This window comes from Daktulosphaira vitifoliae, unplaced genomic scaffold, assembly GCF_025091365.1.
Source record: "Daktulosphaira vitifoliae isolate Bord-2020 unplaced genomic scaffold, ASM2509136v1 Scaffold_1, whole genome shotgun sequence".
NCBI lineage: Eukaryota > Metazoa > Arthropoda > Insecta > Hemiptera > Phylloxeridae > Daktulosphaira > Daktulosphaira vitifoliae.
In genome coordinates, this window is record NW_026099572.1 from 33,684,693 (window position 1) to 33,705,365 (window position 20,673).

The following is a 20,673-nucleotide window of genomic DNA, read 5'->3' on the forward strand; positions in this document are numbered from 1 at the left end:
ATATATACACATATTACACTTATAATTCATAAAATTTGTATTCATGATAGAAATAAAGAAATAGAATATTTATATTTTGGATTTATTTAATAATTCAATCTAAAAATTAAACACTATCTACATGTTTGCATTAAATCACTTTTTATGATGGTGATTTTAATCAAAGACAGATATAATCCATACTTATACCCGCTGTTCCACGATCCCACTGTGTTAGGTTTTTTTTTAAATATAATAGTTCGTTTTTAAGCTTTAATTTGGTAAATTAAAGAATGCAGACGTTCCAGAACATTATTAAAAATAAAATGAAAAAAAATTTAACATGCATAGGTGTTTTTGTTTAAATCCTTTGTGTACTCAAGTCTTCTAATGGATTTCAATGAAAAGTTTATCAAAAGAAAGCTTATTACCCCAAACCTGGAGCTCTACGAGCCTCATGTGTCTTCGGCGCATAAACCTCTTTGGGACATTTTTGTAAGTAGGCCACTGATACCGGTTGATTAAAGGGGGGCGATCGCTCATATCCCCCATTAATACGACCCCGGTATACACAATAATTATTCTAATTATAATAATTGTATTAATAATATAGAATAATTACAAAAAAATTGACCGATTATTATTCTTAGGAATATGTAAAAATTCAATTTTGATAAGAATATTGGTTACTATAATTAAACGTTGGACAACATAGTTATAATACTGTACTATTCTGTTAATGAATGTACAAACTTATATACATTCTGAAATTTATCAAACATTCCCTAGCAAAATATATTGTTTTGCGCAAATACCAAATTGTATCCTAATATAAATTTTTCGAGAATATAAAAAAAAATAAGTTCCAAGCGAAACAATTACATTTGAACAGTAAGCGAATTATAAAGCCAAAGTTTAAACAATTTATATATATATAAATGTTATCTAGTGATCAACACTCTCTTTTAAGTTTATTTTTTTCTATAGTGTTTGATTATTCTTTTTGCACTAGTATTGCTTTTTATCTTTAAAATTCTTTCAACCTTTATTCATGTTATTCAACTATATAAGGCAGTACAACAGTTTGAAATTTATAAATCTTCTATTTGGCCGTGAATAATCGTGAGTATAATCTACGTTTTATCAACATCTGTTCCAAACAATTACAAATCAGCTGTTCATCTCTGTTGTTTTCTTGGAGACTTAAACGGTTGTGTACAAAGTTTACTACATAGTATCACCTTTGCACTCAACATTCATTGCTGCAAATTTGGTGGTATCCACAAATTTTTTAAGGAACAATTTGATCAGTGACTTTGTTAAAGTTGAGTTATGACATCGACTTTACCAAATGCTGCCTCTCAAATTATTATCCGGTCTAATTCCATAACAAACAGTTCGCTTACCATAGATGTTTTCAACAAAACTATGGCTGAGCACCAAAAAACTCAGATTGAAACCCTTAACCAGTGTAAATTACTTTGCGAATCCCAAAATACCAAGTTTACTGAATTCAATGAGAGTATAGGACTTCTATCCTCTCAGGTTGTAGATTTAAAATCGGAAAACGACAAATTTCGTGGGATAATCTCTAATCTAGTTAAGCGCATTGAAACCCTTGAATCTGCAAAAAGTCGCTCTAATTTTTCAGCTGACATTATACCAAGTATTCTATAAGAGATTACTGAGTGTGATCAATGTTCTCGAAATGTCATCATTCGAGGAATTGTAGAATCTTCTTCTTATGTTCTAGAAGGCAGAATCTCTAATGACACGTTAAAAATTACTAAAGCAATCAAGCCAACTAGATAAACCTAATAATGTAGGTCCTCGGCCTATCAAAGTGTTCTTCTCCTCTAAAGAAATTGCTTTTAAACTTGTTTCCGAGTTTAATAAAAATGTCTGAGGTCGTCCTACCGACAGTACGCTTCGTTCTGTCTCGATGACCCGCGATCGCACTCCTCTTGAACGAGAAACTACCATCTATATACACCGAATTGGAAAACCACAAAAAGAACGATGAAGTTATCTGACAATCAACTATTGAGATGGATTCCCTTTCATTGTTCCATTTTATCGGTCGTTCCAGACCAGACGTCATCATACTTCGAACTGTTCACTAGTTCAGTCAAAAAACTAGCAAGTTCTGACTTGCCACTGCTGAGACAAGAGCCTGCTGCTTTGAAAGTCTACTTACATTTTTGCACATGCTTTCCAAATCTTTACCGAAACTGTATGAATACTATTAAATCAAAATCGTCTAACTGTACACATTGTCACTCAGCTCAACTAAATTAAAAATCTTTTATTTTGTATTTCAATAACTTCAAAACTTCATTTTCTAAACCTGATTTTATTCCTAATATTATAAACAATAATTTATGTAATAATGCCCTTAACCTTTACCTAAAAATATTCTACCAAAATGTACGTGACCTCAAAACTAAATTAGTCAATCTAAGATGTTTTTTTCCTTTGTTCTACTTTTATGATGTTATTATCCTTACAGACACTTGGCTCACACATAACATTAGTGACAGTGAACTTGGGTTCTTTGGTTTTCAGGTGTTAAGACTTGTAAGAAATCCAAACAACAGTCCTTTTAACAGAGGAGGTGGAGTACTAATTGCCATCATAATTTTCTTAGATTCCATCTTATTACATTAAGTATATCTAAAGTTGAGCAAATATTTGCTTGTTTAACCGTTAACTCTTACCATCTATTGGTAGGTGGTGTATACATACCCCCTCTTAACTCTCTAAAAAACAACAAGTCCAATGGCCATGATAGTATTTCTGCACGTTTGATTTTCAACTGTCAAAACTCTATAGTGTACCCTCTATTCTTGCTCTTTAGACGTTCACTTGATGAAGGCGTTTTTCCTACTATGTGGTAGACCTGTTCGGGTTACCCCTGTATTTAAATCTGGCTATCCCTCACTTGTTTCTAACTACAGGCCTATTTCCATCCTCCCCACATCCCTAAACTGTTTGAATCCATTGTATACATGTGTATCAAAAGAAGTCTTAACCATATACTATTGAATGACCAACATGGTTTTCGTCCTGGGAAATCCATCACTACTTGTACCCTAAATTTATATAAATATATAAAGAGAAATGGTGTTATTAAAAAAAAAGTATGTCGAAAGAAAAATGTATATAAAAACTACTTTTCATGAAAAAATTATATTTATCTATACATTTTTTAAAAAGTTATAGCATAATAAAATTAAAAAAGTAAAATATAAAATCGAGAATTTCCATACAAAAATAGCATTCGGTAGTCATTTTCATCGTGAAGATAAAATAAAGTCCGAAATTTTTTTTTCCATGATAAAGTATATTACATTAGCTTTAATTTGAGATATATATATATATATATATATATAAAAGTGTCAGACTTTTCGCAACACTTTCAAAAGTTAATTTGAAAAAGTTGTCATTTTGAATCTCCTCTGTGGCCAGGTAAAGCGTCAGATTTATAAAAAAAAATATATCAAAAGATAGGTAAAAACATCATGCATCTATAAAAAAATTTATATTGATTTGGTCATTTTTGAAAAAGTTATGACAGTTTTAAGTAAAAATAATTGAAAAAATGTCGAAAATTATCGATTTTTAAATTTGTAATTTTTTTTTTAGTTTCCTCTATTTACGGGGAACGAGGAAAATTTTTAAAATTTTTGAGGGTAATATCTTCGACTAGATACGTTTTGTGATATTTTGACGTATCACTGAAAGAAATCGGGTCGATGAGAGCTGAGAAAAATTGGTAAAAGAAACAAAAAAAAAACACATCATAATAATATTAACACCTTCTCAGCTTTGCATCGAAGCTAAAAATATACATATAATATCTACAGATAAGCTGTTGTAGTAGAACAGTTGTATCACAAAGTTAAATATAGATAAGGTATAAGTATTAGTGAACTATCGTGTAAAATAAAAGTAAATAAATAATGGCAGAATCAAGAGACTTGATAGGGCGGAAAAGTTAGCTTAAAGCACAATTAACTAAATTCGTGAAATTATATTTATTAATAAATTTATGACGCTGATGTGTTAAGTTTCGAATCAGCGGAAAAATTACGGCAGTGCATCGATAAAGTTAGTAACCATGTAAATGCGCTAGAGGTGTTAGGCTACAAACCCTATGATTGGAGACCTTTATTGACGAATATTCTAATGATTAAACTGGATAAAAAGATTTTGCGTGCATGGAAAATATATGCAAATAAAGATGAGGTAACATCACCAAATGAGTTGATGTTATTTTTGGAAGAACGGTTAAAAATGTTAGAATCTATAAAGGCGTCAAAAACTCTTAATAATTGTCAGGCAGCATCAAATGTGAAATAGTATTATTCAATACCATGTGCTGTTGCATATAAAACTATTAAATATTTTATTTGTAAATTATCACATACAATTTACCGATGTCCAACTTTCTTGACTTTATCCGGCAAGAGCGTATTAAAAAGGAAATTGAATTAAAAGTTTGCAAAATTTGTTTGAGACAACATGCAGGTAAAAAGTGTACAGCTAAAAATTGTATTAGATGCGCTCGACCTCATAATTCGTTATTACATTTCCCACCACGTACAACATAAATAAGTAATGAAAACATACAAACTGAAGAAAATAATAGTATTAAATAAAATGAACCGGTTGCCACCATCAGTGCACACAGTTCGGTATTATCGAATAGTTTTAGCTACTGCCGTAGTAAACATAGATGACGAGAATAATGTAATACAGCAGTGTAGAGCATTACTCGACTCTGGTAGCTAAAGCAATTTAATTAGCGAGCGAATAGTACGAAAAAAAGTACGAGTTTAAAAAGAAAACATATATCGCATAGAGTATTTGGATTGGGAGAAATAATAAAAAATATAAATAGTTCAGTTCAAATAATTACAAAATCTAGGGTAAATAATTATGTGTTACGTATCATTTGTCTAGTGATTCCCAAAATTACCGGTAGTATTCCCACGAAATATATAAGCGAAAGACTCAAAATTCCTAAACACGTATTGATGGCAGATTCGGACTTTCGAAAACCAAGCTGTTATTAGGAGCGGAAAATTTCTATGAAATAATCAGTCAGGAGAAAATTAAATTAGAGGCAAACGGTCCTATTTTACAGGATACGAAATTTGGTTGGGTAATATAAGTTCAAGTGCTTAGTGATATTAATGAAAATAAAATCTGAACTAGTACAAATTATTTAATATTAGGTGCTACGGTATACGAAATCGGTAATTTAGAGAATTTAGTGTCAAAATGTTGGCGTCTAGAGGAGGTTAATAAAGAATATTCTTTTACTTTAGAAAAAAATAAGTGTAAAGAAATTTTCGATCATAAAGTATCGCGTGATGAAATCGGTAAAATTATAGTAAAATTACCATTTTATAATCAACCAATTGTTCTCGGAGGTTCTTACGAAATAGCCAAGCGTCGATTGTTATGTTTAGAGAAAATATTTAAGAGTTATGTAAAATTAAAGGCTAAATATACAAAAATTTTGTTAGAATACGTAAGCTTAGGACATATGACGGAGGTAATTGATGAAAAGAAATAGGACAAGTCATTATGTTTTTATTTATCTCATCACGCGGTGTACAATGAAAATAGCACTACTACCAAAATCAGGTATTCAACGCATCGTGCAAAACAGCAACGGGTTTAAGTTTAAACGATTGTCTATTAAAAGGACCAACTATTCAAGATGAATTAATATATATTTTAGCCAGGTTTCGCACACATAAGTTTGTTTTAACTAGTGATATTGTAAAAAAACCCAGCACAGTAGGGACGTGGCATAGTTGGGACAAGTATAGATTTTATCTGACAGTGATTAAAATCACTATCATAAGAAACGCTTCGATGTAAATCTGTAGATAATGTTTAGTTCTAAGAAATTGGTGGATAATTCCAAAAGCAACATCAACTATTTCCTTAATTATATCCAGATTAGTAATTCTCAGATTCAAAAATATAATATAAAATTACATATTATATAATTGTTTTCAAATTATTATTGATTTTGATTTTTAATATGTTAAAAGTAATAATTTTTAACCTACTTTATTTCGTCCTTTAAAGTGAAAGTTTATAATAAAAAAAAAAAAATGATTTTATTGCCATAACTTTTAGCTCAACTTGCAAGTTTGAAATTGACATTATTAAATAGTAAAAAATGGTATTGTTAAGATTAATATAAAGTCTGCAAATTTTATAATTACTATTAACGGTAAATTTATCAGAGAAGTTCGATGTTTTTTTGCATTTTTATCGTCATAGATCACTTAAATAAAAATCATAGTAATCATTTCTAATTCATTTTTGGTTTTTATAAAGATTCTACAATCGAAATATTCAGAACTTAATTAATTTTAATGATTTACTTTAACTAAAAGAATCAATCAAAACAAAGTTGTTAAAAAAATTTACTCAATTGAGCGTAATATAAAATTTTATTATAATTGTAAAAATCCATCGTTAAATTCAGGTGAAACTAAAAATCATTTTTTTTTTAAATTTATGATTTATATAGCAACATGTTACAAAAGAATTTGGAATATTATAGTCTAGTAGTAGCACACACAAATAGAGTAAAAAAATAATTAAATTACAAAGTAAAATTATTTACTTTTGTAGTTGAATACTTTTATTATATCAAATCTAATTCGACAATAAATATTTTAAAAATATTAGAAATGAATGATTTTAATTGTTTGCATGGAATTTTTTTCATTTTTTAAGGGTAATATTTTCAACTAAATACGAATTGTAATTATTTGACGTAACGTTGAAAAAAGTTGGTCAAGTGAGGGTTGGCAAAATAAATCATAGCCACAAAAAAATCCACATAGTAAAGTAACATTAACATGAATATTAAATTTCTTCTCACGAGGGGAGAATATAGTGATGTGATCCTTGATATTTATAGAATCTAAACGAGATAAAAATCAAATGATTTGAAAATATTTTTCTAACTCAAAAAAAATGCAAAATATTAAGCACACAGGCTGATTCGAACCTCGTACCCAAATCGTGGAAAACACAAGTGTTACCATATCGGCAACTGTTCGTTGATTTCGACGCATGATAAAATTAGCTATTTAAGCTAAGTCAAATTTAAAAGTTACTTTTTCGACTTTAAAAAAGCAAAAAAATTTAAATAACTTTAATTTCTTATGTCTTATGAACTTTATTCTATGTCAATTAAATTATATAATATTCATGAAAGTCCATGTATTCCCCTTGTAAGATATTTTAAAATAAAATAAAATACAAAATCCAGAACATAAAACTAGCATATTTATGAATACGGTATCCATTTTCACCAAGAAGAAAATGTATATTTCGAATTTTTTTTTTCATAGTAAAGTATATAATATAAGCTTTAATTTAAGATTAAATAAAAATGTGAATATTTCCGGAACATATTCAAAAGTTAAGTTGAAAAAGTTAGTTTTTGTAAAAAAGTAACTATTTTAAATCCTCCCTGTGAGTAGAATAAGTGTTAGATTTTCAACAAAAATGATATGAATTGAAAGGAAATTACCTTAAGTTTCAATGTAAAAAATATTGTTTTGTTTTTGTTAATATTTCAATAAATTGTGGTAGTTTTAAATACAAAAACCATCATGTTAGGAGCTGATTTTTTTTTTGCAAGTATTACATTTTTTGTTTAATTTCGGTTGCAATTTACTCATAGACGATAAGGTGTCGGGACAATTTTTTTTTCATTTTATAGTATATGACATAACCTTTGATTTGATATATGTTTAAAGGACGCAGTATTTCCGACATATTTTCAAAAGTTAAGTTGAAAAAGTTTTATTTTTTATTCAATGTTTCAAGTTTTGAACGCCCCCTTTATAAGGGGAAATTGTCCAATTTTAATAAAAAGTATGTCAAATGAAAGATGTACTTATAATGTATTTAGAAAAAAATATTTGTGCTGATACATACATTTTTCGAAAAGTTATAGCATTTTTAAATTGAAAATTTAAAATCGACAATCGAAAATTTTAACTCAAAAATAGCGTTTTTTTAACTACAGCAGCCGTTTGCATGCAGAAGATAAAGTGTTGGGACAAATTTTTTTTTTCATTTTATATATCATAAATTATGCTTCAATTTGATATATGTTTAAAGGACGCAAATCTAAAACGAAGCTAATATACAGCCAGATTAGAGTCACAGAAGAAGATAAAAGGTATCAACAAATATTATGGCGTGAAAATCCAAAGGATGCCGTTCGGACGTTTAAATTAGAAACCATAATGTATGGTACAGCACCAGTTAGTTTTTTAGTTACTACTTGTCTGAAAAAGTTAGCTGATGAAAAAAAAAACAAATTATCCCAAGGCGTGTGAAGTACTTGGTTGTGATTTTTACATAGATGATTTGTTTACAGGAGCGCAATTGAGAGAAGAAACTGTTAATTTATAAGGTAAGCTTATTGCTGTATTGAAAAAAGCTTGAATGGAGTTATCAAAATGGGCGTCTAACGTACTTGATTTATTAAATGATAGTAATGATTATATGAAGGTAAAATCAAAGAAAGTCTATTAAGTTTAAATTCAAAGTTAAATAGGGTTTTAGGTTTATTATGGGAAGCCCAAAGTGATGTTTTTAAATATAATCTGTTAAAAATGACGGAAGATAGTAATATTACTAAGACAACAATTTTATCTTGTATATCAACGATATTTGATCCATTAGGATTAGTCGGTTCGGTAGTTTTACGATGTAAGCTACTTATACAGAAATTATAGCAATTGCGTATCGGGTGGGATGAGCCGTTATCTGAAGAATTAGTAAACGAGTGGCGTAGTTATAGCAGTGATTTATTATTATTGAATGGCATATCGATAGCAAGACGATGCGGTGAAATAGATAATTTTACTAATATGGTACACAGTTTTGCCGACGCATCATTAAAGGCCTACGGGGCATGTATATATTTACGATGCACAAATAGTAATGGAAGTCGTACCTTATCGGCGTGATGTTCAAGGTAGCACCATTAAAAACAATAACATTACCGCGTTTAGAGTTATGTGCTGCACTATTATTAGTGCTACTCGTTAAAAAATTTATAACAAAATTAAGGGGCCCAGGGTTAATTCCCTCGCTTTTGGTGTGTAGCTCAATTTTCGAAATTCATATGTCATTCGATAGCTCATTATTAACTTAATCTATCGCAACAATAAAAATCCGTAATTGCCAGTTTTTGAGATAAATGACTTCAACGTTTTCAGTTAAAATCGATCGTATCTCTAAACCTATAAGGTTCAAACAGCTGACTAACATCAATTAAAGCTTTTCGCAACGTGTACAACAGTACTTCGAACATAATTTCGCATTCCATCCACTGCAAATAGGATAAAAGTTATTTTAAGTTACTAAGCATGCGTAACACGTATTTACTGAGAATGCGCAGTAGAAATCAAAAACGACGAAATTCTTGATAACGCCATCTATTGTTAATTTTAAGCTATGTCTATTAGGGCTATATTAGTTTGATTAGGCCTACAGCTGTGTTAACGAAATAAATAAGCTTCGGAAAACTTAAAATAGATTTTATCCTATTTGCAGCGGATGGAATGCGTGATCATGTTCGAAGTATTGTTGCACACGTTGCGTAGAGCTTCAATTTATGTTAGTCAACTGTTTGAACCTTATAGGTTTAGAGATATGATCGATTTTAACTGAAAACTTTGAAGTCATTTATCTCAAAAACTAAACAGCCACCAATTACGGATTTTTATTTTTCCGTTAGAATAAGTTAATAATGAGCTATCGAACGACATAAATTTCGAAACTTTAGCCACATACCAAAAGCCAAGGAATTGACCCTGGAATAAATATCCAGAAGAAAGTGTTTTGGTCTGACTCTAAAGTGACACTAGCATGGATAGTGTTTTTATCCAGTCAATGGAAAACTTTTATTGCAAATCCAGTTGTCGAAATTCAAAGTTTAAGTGATCGGATGGAATGGGCGCATATAAGAGACGAAGAAAATCCGGCGGATATTATATCGCGCGGTAGTAAAGCGAGGCAACTGGCTCAAAATGAACGATGGAAGATGAATAGCCTATTAATACTGATTGTCTAATATTAAATGACAAAGAATTGGAAGTGAAAGCTAAAGGTGTTCAAGCATTGATAATTATTGCATATTCAGAGTTTTCGTTATTAACGTTAACGTAAACTATCACACGTAAACACGAGGTGGAACGAGCTGAAAAGGCATTAGCGCATATAGTTCAAAATGAATATTTTTCTCAATAAATAAAATATTTAAAAATGCCAAACGGTCAAGTATCACAAAAGAGTAAACTTTACGCCTACAACCGTTCTTGGATAAAAGTGGATTACGTAGAGTGGGCGGAAGATTAAAAAATGCGGCTTCAGTAGAGACTTTTCAAAAACATCCACTAATTATACCGTCTAAGAGTACGTTTAATAAATTGTTATTTAAAGATGAACATTAAAGGTTATGTCACAGCGGTCCATAAGCTGTTTAGCGTCCATAAGGCAAAGATATTGTCCATTAAATGCAAGGAATACAATTAGAGGAATTATATTCAATTGCTAGTGTTGTATTCGACAACGACCCATCATGGTGCAGCCCATAATGGGGACCTGCCAAGCGATAGAATTGAACCGTCTCAAGCTTTTAAGATAAAGCGAATATCTTTTACAACTTCAAACACGCTACAAATTAACGAAAAAGAAGGGACCTAAACTGTTAGTGGGTTCCATCGTCTTAATAAAAGAAGAAAATCTCAGCCCTCTTGTTTGGCGATAGGGCCGAGTATTGAGTGTTCTATGTGGTAAGGATAGCGTGATCCGCACAGCAACGGTAAAAACAGCCGTTGGTGAATACTTACGAGCAGTTAGAAATTTAAGTCCATTGCCGATTGAAGTAGTTTGATTTATTAAAATTCATGTTTGTCAATTTAAATGTTTTTGTAATATATTGGTTATTTAAAATTTTTTTTTTTGTGTTTTATGTATATATGTATATATTTTGTTTTGTTAGATAAATTTTATATTGATTTTAGTTAATCAAAGTGGGTGGCTTGTTTGATATTGGGAAAAAACAGAAGATACTTTTGTTATAGAATAGGTAGTGGGCGGTGCAACGTAGGTTTTCTATTATAAGTTAGTAGTAAACCGGACATCGTATGATAAGTCCGGCGCACCTAAAGTTTTATTCATATGTGAAATGAAAGTTATATTGTAAAAAAAATACAGTCCACATTATTAACAAAAAATAGAATGTTTTTTGTCAAATTATAATACCGTAAGCTACCGACCACCCCCTGTATAAAGGGAAATTGTCTAATTTGCATAAAAAATATGTTAAATAAAAGAGTATAAAAAGTATATGTAATGTATTTATAAAAAAAAATTTTGTGTCGAAACATATATTTTTCTAAAAGTTATAGTAATTTAAGCTTGAAGATATGTCGTCGGGACAATTTTTTTTTTTCATTTTATAGAACATGACATAAGCTTTAATTTGATATATGTTTAAAGGACGCAGTATTTCCGGAAAAATTTCAAAAGTTAAGTTGAAAAAGTTAATTTTCGTAAAAAAGTTGTAATTTTGAATACCTCCTTGTAGGCAGGTAAAAGGTCAAATTTATATAAAAAAAACATACAAAATGATAGGTAAGTACCTCGAGTATCTATATAAAAAAAATTAAGTCGATTTGTTTATTTTTGAATCAGTTATGGTAGTTTTAAAAAAAAAAAAAAAAAAATGACGAAATTCACCGATTTTAAAAATAGTAATGTTTTTCGGAAATTTCCCCGATTTACGGGAATGATGGAAATTTTTCAATTTTTAATGGTAATATCTTTAACTAGATACGATTTGTGATCTTTTGACATATTTTTCATTAAAATCGGTCTAGTGAGAGCTGAGAAAAAGTGGCAACAGACACACAAAAAAAAAAAAAATACATCATGGTAAAATTAATACCTTCTCAGGTTCGCATTGAAGCAAAAAAAAAAAAAATTTTATGATATCTCAGAAATGTCTGGGAAGATCTGGTGAAAATTTCAAACTTCGACGTAAAACGCTGGCGTTAGCGCCAATTTTTTCGGAAACAGTAGAAATTTTAAAACTCTCGTAAGCGAGTGGCAATAATTGTCTAACTTTCACCAATAATTTCCTTGAGTCATGTGATCCAATAGTTTTGTTGAAAAAACAAAATTTTGAAAATCCGAGTACGCTAAGTAATTATCCCAGAAAAGCATTTTTTTCCTTGTTCTAATAAGATAAGATTCCTATTTTTGACGAAATGGAATTTTTTTTAATTTATCAATATAAATATAGTTTAGTATAGATGAATCGATTATACTAATCCAATCATGTATCCATTTATTCATAATTAACAATAAAGTATTTTCTGAAAAGTTTTGTATCAAATTGTATATAAATTTTTATTCATATATTATATTTATAAATCAAAGAACTACTAATCAGGAATAATGAAGGAAAGAGAAGTTCATTTTATTTCTGGTATAAACCACCAAATTCTCAAAATTAAACACTATCACAGATTTGCATCAAACCATTTCTTATGATAGTGATTTTAATCACTGTCAGGTATCATCTATACTTCTCCCAACTATACTACGTTTACACTGTGCTGCGATCCCACTTTGCTTTCGTTTTTTTCATTAGAATGAGCATAAAAATCTTTTCAAATTTTTAATTTATATTACTTTATATTTCAGTACTGTTCAAGTATTTATTTACAGTATTCCTCCTGTGTATGTGTAAATATATAAATGCGGACTAATTTTACCATTTTAGCTTCGATGTGAAGCTGAGAATTTATTAGTTTTACTATGATGTGTTTTTTTTTGTGTCTTTTACCAATTTTTCTTAGCTCTCATCGACCCGATTTCCTTCTGTGATACGTCAAAATATCACAAAACGTATCTAGTGGAAGATATTACCCTCAAAAATTTTAAAAATTTTCCTCGTTTCCCGTAAATAGAAGAAATCTCCAAAAAAATTACAAATTTAAAAATTGCTAATTTTCAACATTTTTTCAATTATTTTTACTTAAAACTGTCATAACTTTTTCAAAAATGACCAAATCAATATAAATTTTTTTTATAGATGCATGATGTCTTTACCTATCTTTTGATATATTTTTTATATAAACACTTTTATATATATCTTAAATTAAAACTAATGTAATATAGTTTATTATGGAAAAAACAAATTTCGGACTTTATTTTGTCTTCATGGTAAATATGTCTACCGCATGTAATTTTTGTGTTAAAATCTTCGATTTTGTATTTTATTTTATTTTAAAATACCTTACAAAAATTTTTGAGCTAGGGAAATATTTTTAAATTATTTGATTTTTATCTCATATAGATACAATAACATTAATAAATATCAAGGAACCATTACTGTAGTCCTTCCTCGTTTGAAGAAATTTCTTATTCATATTAAAGTTTTTTTGTGTGATTTTTTTTATGGCTCTCATTTATTATCTCAGCTCTCACTTGATCAAATTTTTTAACGATACATCAAATAATCATGACTAATACATACAATTGAGTAGATTTTTTTGGCATTTTCATTGATTTTTTTAATTAAAGTAAATCATTAAAATTAATTAAGTTCTGATAATTTCAATTGTAGAATATTTTTAATCACCAAAAATTACTTAGAAATGATTACTATGATTTCTATTTAAGTGATTTATTACAATAAAAATGCAAAAAAAAATATTGAGCTTTTCTGATAAATTTACAGTAAATATTAATTATACACCCAAAGAAAAACCTCAATCAAAATTGAAAGAGAAATTTTATCAAGGGTTTATGATAATGTTTTATTAATACAAACAAAATAACTATTCTTATAAATAATTATTGTTCAAGACAAAAAAAAAAAATATCATATTGATAAATATATCATTGATTCAATATTAATGATATATTTATCAAATTGAACAATGAATTTATTATATAGATCGAGGTTTTTCTCTGGGTGTATAATTTCCTGACAGCATATTAATCTTACCGATACTATTTTTTTATTCTCATAAAATTTTATATTTAATTATGTCAAGCCCTTCAATTTTTATACACGTTTGCCATAAAAATAATAACTATTTTGTCATTTTTTATCAATTTTCCGAAAAGTTTCAATACTAAATTATTAGATATCAATTTCATACTATGCTGAATCGCTTTAATAGATATTTATTTATAATTTATACTTATAAATCAACTACTAATTAGGTAAATGATAGAAATAGGAGTTAATTTTACTTTTAGAATAATCAACTAATTTCTTAAAATTAAAGACTATCAAAGATTTGTATTGAAGTATTTTTTAGGATAGTGATTTTAATCACTGTCAGATATCATCTATACTCGATCCAACTATACTATATCCCCACTGTGCCGCGACCACACTGTACTGTTTTTTTATTGTGTTTGTCCATTTAAATAACTCTAACTGTTCCTATTTTAATAGTCTGTGCGTTAAAAGAACATGATTTTAGTGAAGTAAGACCTGTCAACTTCAAAACAATTTAAAAAAACTCAATTTCGTCAAAAATAGGAATCTTATGATATAATAAAACAAGGAAAAAAATGCTTTTATGGGAATATTACTTAGCGTACTAAAATTTTCAAAATTTTGTTTTTCAACGAAACTATTGTGTCACGAGACTCAGGGAAAATTATTGGTGAAGGTCAGAAAATTTTTGCCGGTCACTTACGAGCATTTTACGACGAGGTTTGAAAATTTCACTTATTTTACAATAATGTTACATTTATATTTGATAAAATTGCTATAATTTACTTTGTAATGTATAGTAATTTAATATTATAATATACAAGCGAATTACTGGGTTGAAATAATTGTTTCATTCCAAAAAGAATATTCACGTACCGAAAGTTAATTTATCCACATTGTTTAATCTGATAAGTTATCAACAGCCGTTGGATAATATAAAAAATTAATTTTGTTAAGTTATCTACATTTACTCTTAATCTTCGCGCCGCGATTGTTTTACCGCAGACTATATGAAAACAGATAGTTCACTTAGCCGAGAACAATAGAAAAAGAAATCAAGCTCTCTGATTGGGCAGAAGACAAAGCAGTAGAGACTATTGTACAATTTCATATTATTGTGCAAATATTTTACAATAATATTGTACAATTCCTCTATCAGTTACAAAAATTATCAATGATATTGGAATTAGTGACACTATTGCATTTTAAATACTTGAACGATAATTAATTATAACTGTTCGCATACTTATTTTGTTTAAATAATGTTTAGTCTTAATAAAAATGTTTTTTTTTTTAATATTGTCTGACATTATGAATATTGTGTTTAATTTGTATAAAAGTTGACATTTTGTGTAGTTTACTATTTCATAAATTTTTTGTCAACGTTTAGTTAGTTTTACCTATAATATATGAAGCTGTAATTTTTGGTAAAACTGTTAATAGTATTATATTTTTTATAAAATTTGAATTATTTTAGATATAATAAATAATAATATAAATTATATAATAAATTTTATATTTTTATTATTATTATTATTGTTAGCCATTTTTGGCCAAATTGTAGCCATTTTCACCGTGAAGACAAAATAAAGTCCGAAATTTTTTTTCCCCAAAATAAAGTATATTACATTAGCTTTAATTTAATATATATATAAAAGCGTCAGTATTTCCGGAACACTTTCAAAAGTTAAGTTGAAAAAGTTAATTTTTTGTGAAAAAAGGGTAAAGGGTTAAATTTATAAAAAAAATATACCAAATAATAGGTAAAGACATCAAATATCTATATAAAATTTTCATTTTTGAAAAAGTTATTGTAGTGTTAAGAAAAAAATGTCAAAAATTACTGATTTTTAAAATTGTAATTATTTTGGAGATATCTCCCACTTATGAAGAATGAAGGAAAATTTTTCAATTTTTGAGGGTAACGTCTTCGACTAGATACGATTTGTGATCTTTTGACGTATCGTTGAAAGAAATCGGTTCGGTAAGAGCTGAAGATGAGTGGTAACGGTCAGTTTTTAGTAAAAAAAATTGAAAAAATTTCGAAAATTAGAGATTTTTAAATTTGTAATTTTTCTGGAGGTTTCCCCCATTTACGGTGAATGAGGGAAATTTTTTCAATTTTTGAGGGTAATGTCTTCGACTAGATACGATTTGTGATCTTTTGACGTATCATTGAAAGAAATCGGTTCGGTGAGAGCTGAAAAAAACAAGCTAACAGACACACAAAAAATAAATAAATTAAAGAAACACACATCATAGTAAAATTAATACCTTCTCAGCTTTGCATCGAAGATAAAAAATACTGACCACTAAATATTGTAGGTACTGCATCATGACCAGCCGATTTTTTGTAGTCTTTTTCAAAAACATTTTATCGTCAAAATGATCCGCCCAAACTACTAGATTATTTTTTTTTTGGATAAAGTCTCTGCCAAATGATTAGTTTGACAATTATTCATCCATAGTTTCAAACGATCGTTTTCTTTAGGATAAGAAAAAAAGCTTTTATCCTTGAAGGAATATGTACTTGGACAAAACTTTACTGAGCATCGCATACTGGTGAGGTAGTGAGATATTTTGAAAGAAAGCACCAAATATAACACGAAATAAGATACATGTGATCATTGACAACATTAACAATAACAATTGTTACTGCTCAAGTCAAATTTAAGTAGTTAATAATTTACATTATAAAAACTGATAATTATTTAATTTTCATGACTAATTTAGGGATTTTGAGTCATAAATAAGGGATTATGGGTTTAAAACCTTAATTTAATGATGTATTAAAATAATTTATGTCAATAATTATGTTTATATACGGAATTTCATAATATGCTACAGCAGATTTAATAATGAAATAAATTAAAAGAATTTTTGCGCTCATACATATGGTTGCACTGATTTCACTTCTCCAATCAAAAAACCGTTTTGTTATCGGGCCAAGTGAACTATCTGTTTTCATACAGTCTGTGGTTTTACTAACAAACATGAGTATGAGTGTGATGATACGTTAAAAATATTATGGTAATATCATAGTATTATTTCGCTATTAAATTTTAACTTTTTTTATATTTTTTTATTTATTAAAAAATTATTTTTTGTTTAAATTAAAATGGATACAAGTACAAATAATAAATCAACAAAAGATTTGTATAATTCTGGAAGATTTACTGAATGTTGCATACTTTTTAATCAAATGATTGATCAACTATATACAAACTCAAATCATTCAGTGTCTGAAGAAATTGAACTAATTATAATAAGAAATAATTTGCTCGTTTGCAACTGCTTGGTAAGTACTTTCATAATTATTCGTAGGAGTTTATTTAAATAATTTTAGGAATAAAATTTTTTCAATGATACCCTTCTAAATTTTCCTTTAGTTAAACTAGGTTATAATAATAATTTTTTTACAGAGAATCTTGCCTACAATTAAGGAAGATTATGTAAGTAAGATGACGGAATTCATTAAATGTTCTAAACTTTATTTATTTGAAAATCACATTCCATTAATTGTACGGTTAAATTTTGTTTGCAACACTTTGTATTGGTATTGGTTGAAACCATCAGAAATTCCTGACTATTGTTACAATGGAATTTTAAATTTAGTTAATGATACTTTACTTAAAGGTATTTAAATTAAAAATCATTCAAGTAAACTTTAGACATTACCTCTAGTGTATACGTTTATTTTAGTAAATATTTTGTATTTGAAATGTCTGACTTTGATGGCCTTGAATTACTCCATGAGTCAAATTTTAGAATGAATTTTTTTTTTTTTAGTTTTACAAGATACCGGGAAAAATGTTATAAATTTAAGTTCTCATGTTGGACAAGAGCAAAATGTATTACATTGTCTTGAAAATATTTCAAACATGTTCATATGTCTGGATTCTTTAATTGTTGTGGAATGTATAGAAGTCACACAAATCTTACTACTAATTTTTCTAACTCATCAATCTTGCATTTCACTGTTTTTTCACTTTATATTGAAAGTATTAAGTCAAGCTCAAAATATAATAAATTCATTTAAGTTCAAAAAAAATATTCAGAATTTTAATTGTTTTAAATTTGGATTATTAAAAATTAATTCATTTCTTAGTGTCAATCATATTAACTCTATCATAGGAAGTTTACATATATCATTGTGCATTGGCTATATTTTAGAACACCAATATCAAGAAGTAATAACCACGTTAATAAATATTGATCAATATATAGAATTCAAAGATGAATTATTTTGCTTGTTGTGCTATGTACAAGCTGTAGCAAATTTTAACCTAGAAGATTATGAATCTACATTTTATTATTTAGCACAAATGGATAACTGTACTATGGATTTATTTATGAGATCAAGATGTTATTTATTATTAGGTCGTACCTATTCCAAAGTAGGCAATAGTGATATGGCCATTGATGCTTTTGAGAAATTAAAAGATTCAAAATATAATAAAATAATGGCATTTTACATGTTTCAACATTATGAAAAAAATAATATGGAAATTACTCATTTAATTGTTTTAGATCAGGTTTTAAAGGTATTATTTTTACTTAAAGTTTATTAATTAATCATGTTTTGTAATTAATTATGAAATTTTCAACTTAGGAGGATTGTGACATTAGTGAAAATATCACAATTAGTTTTTCAAATAAACTTCTATTATTACTTCATCCTGAGCCTGATGTAACCAATAGAGAACTCCTTTATTTAGCAGCTCAAAAGAAATATCAGCTTGGAGTAATTTTTTATTATATTAAATTATTATTATAAATTTTAAATTTATAGTTTCATTTTATTATTTTTACAGAAGTACAAGCTGGCTGCAATTGATTTTGAAACTCTTATAAATTCTAATGATGTATTCAATGAACATGAGTCTAAACTTATACCAATACCCTCTAACTTTATGTTAAAAAATGAAGCTGTTATCATTTTTTTAAAAGCCCATGAAATGAATAAAGCATTTACTGTAGGACAAAATTTAATTGAAGAATATGATTATGGCTGTGATATGTGGATAAGCAATTTATTTTGGGCAAATGAATTGAATAGCTATAATTATAATGTGATTGGCTCATTATTATTAGCTGAAACAGGATTTATTCAACATTCTGATATTATTTTAGGAGCTTTAAATAAGTATTTTTTAAACATCAATTGTAATTCATAATATCTTATAACTAAAATATTTTAGGTCTTTTAACTGTTTGTATACAATAATTGAAAGGGCTCAGTTAACGTGTGATGAAAATATCAAAACATTAAGACGAAAAATCATGGGAAAGGTGTTGTTACACAAAGCAACCATATTAAGTAGACTTACTGATCGTGAAGAAGAATGTGAAACAGTATTTAATAAAGCAATAAAATATAACCCTGGTAATTCTTAAATAATAATATATACTATACAAATAATAATAATATGTAGTAATACTTAAAATTAGTAAATTTTAAGAATTTTAGGGTTTTAGGGTTAGTATTCATTAGTTAAATAGTCTAATTATTTTACAAAAATATTTATTATTTTTAAAATTCTAAGACTTGAATTCCTTGCATAATATAATATATTATCTCATGTATTGTTAATAGTAACCATAAAAAAAATTGAATAAGATAGGCAAAACAAAATTAACAATTCTAAACTATTTAATTACAAATTAATTTTTCATAAGACTTTGGCATAAATTACTGTACCTAAATTAATACAAATTTTCCTAGCTACATTTTTATTGATGTTTGTACAAAAATTTAAAGTGTTAAGTTGTGTTATACTTGCTAATTGATAATATATAATATGAGAGCTATGACTCAATAACTAAATTGGCATACTTTTATAAACTTTGAGAGGTATTTCTTTATTCTTATTTCTGGCCTTAATCCCAATTATTTGGGATCGGCCACCCTTATCCTAAACTTCCACGTGACACCACGATCAATATTTATGCACACATCAGGCGTCCTCATGTCGCATTCAATAACATCTCTCCATCTCTTTTTTGGTTAACTCAAAATTCATTTTTATAGCTGTTCTTAATATCAAATAATTAATATATTGAAATTTAAATATTATTTGTGTTATATAATTATATTGTACATAAAATTTTTAATTTTGTCATCTGAAAATGACCTAGGCTAATTAGTTTTTGACTGTCAGTACAGATTTATATGATCATAGTTTAAACAATTATTTTTATTTACCAGGAGATGAAGACATTATATATTTGTTTTCAAAATGGCTGGAACAAAAAGGAAAATTAATACAATCGATAAATGTAAGGGACTGTTTTGATAAAAACATGGATAACACACTAGAATGTGAAAACATTGTATTAAATCATGTGCTGGAATGTAGTATGGATCTTGAAAATACGATAATTGGGAATAGTGTTATAGATGATTTGTTTGCAGATACTGATGAAAAAACAACTGATATAAATTCTGAAATGAACCCACAGGATGATGATATTTTTAATGATTTGTTTGTAGATTAATTTTTTATTAAAGAATTTAATTATTTATGTAACATATATTAAGATTATATTTAAATAAAAAAAAATTATATTATATAAATATTCAACATGAATATAAAAATATTTTCATA

General features: G+C 27.7%; 1 protein-coding gene across 2 annotated transcripts; it reads left to right on the forward strand.

Annotated features, from left to right (window-relative positions):
• The first annotated feature begins 17,046 nt into the window (after positions 1-17,046).
• On the forward strand, positions 17,047-20,644 carry LOC126895701 (uncharacterized). 2 transcript variants are annotated; one of them, XM_050667877.1, is made up of 8 exons: positions 17,047-17,095; positions 17,195-17,363; positions 17,488-17,701; positions 17,855-18,609; positions 18,678-18,809; positions 18,880-19,211; positions 19,267-19,451; positions 20,274-20,644. In XM_050667877.1, the coding sequence occupies exons 2-8, from the start codon at positions 17,268-17,270 to the stop codon at positions 20,561-20,563; spliced, it is 2,004 nt and encodes a 667-aa protein (XP_050523834.1). In that variant the 5' UTR covers positions 17,047-17,095; positions 17,195-17,267; the 3' UTR covers positions 20,564-20,644. The 2 variants fall into 2 exon arrangements, with proteins under 2 accessions (XP_050523834.1, XP_050523833.1); XM_050667876.1 differs by having other exon boundaries at positions 17,057-17,363.
• Positions 20,645-20,673: the final 29 nt, after the last annotated feature.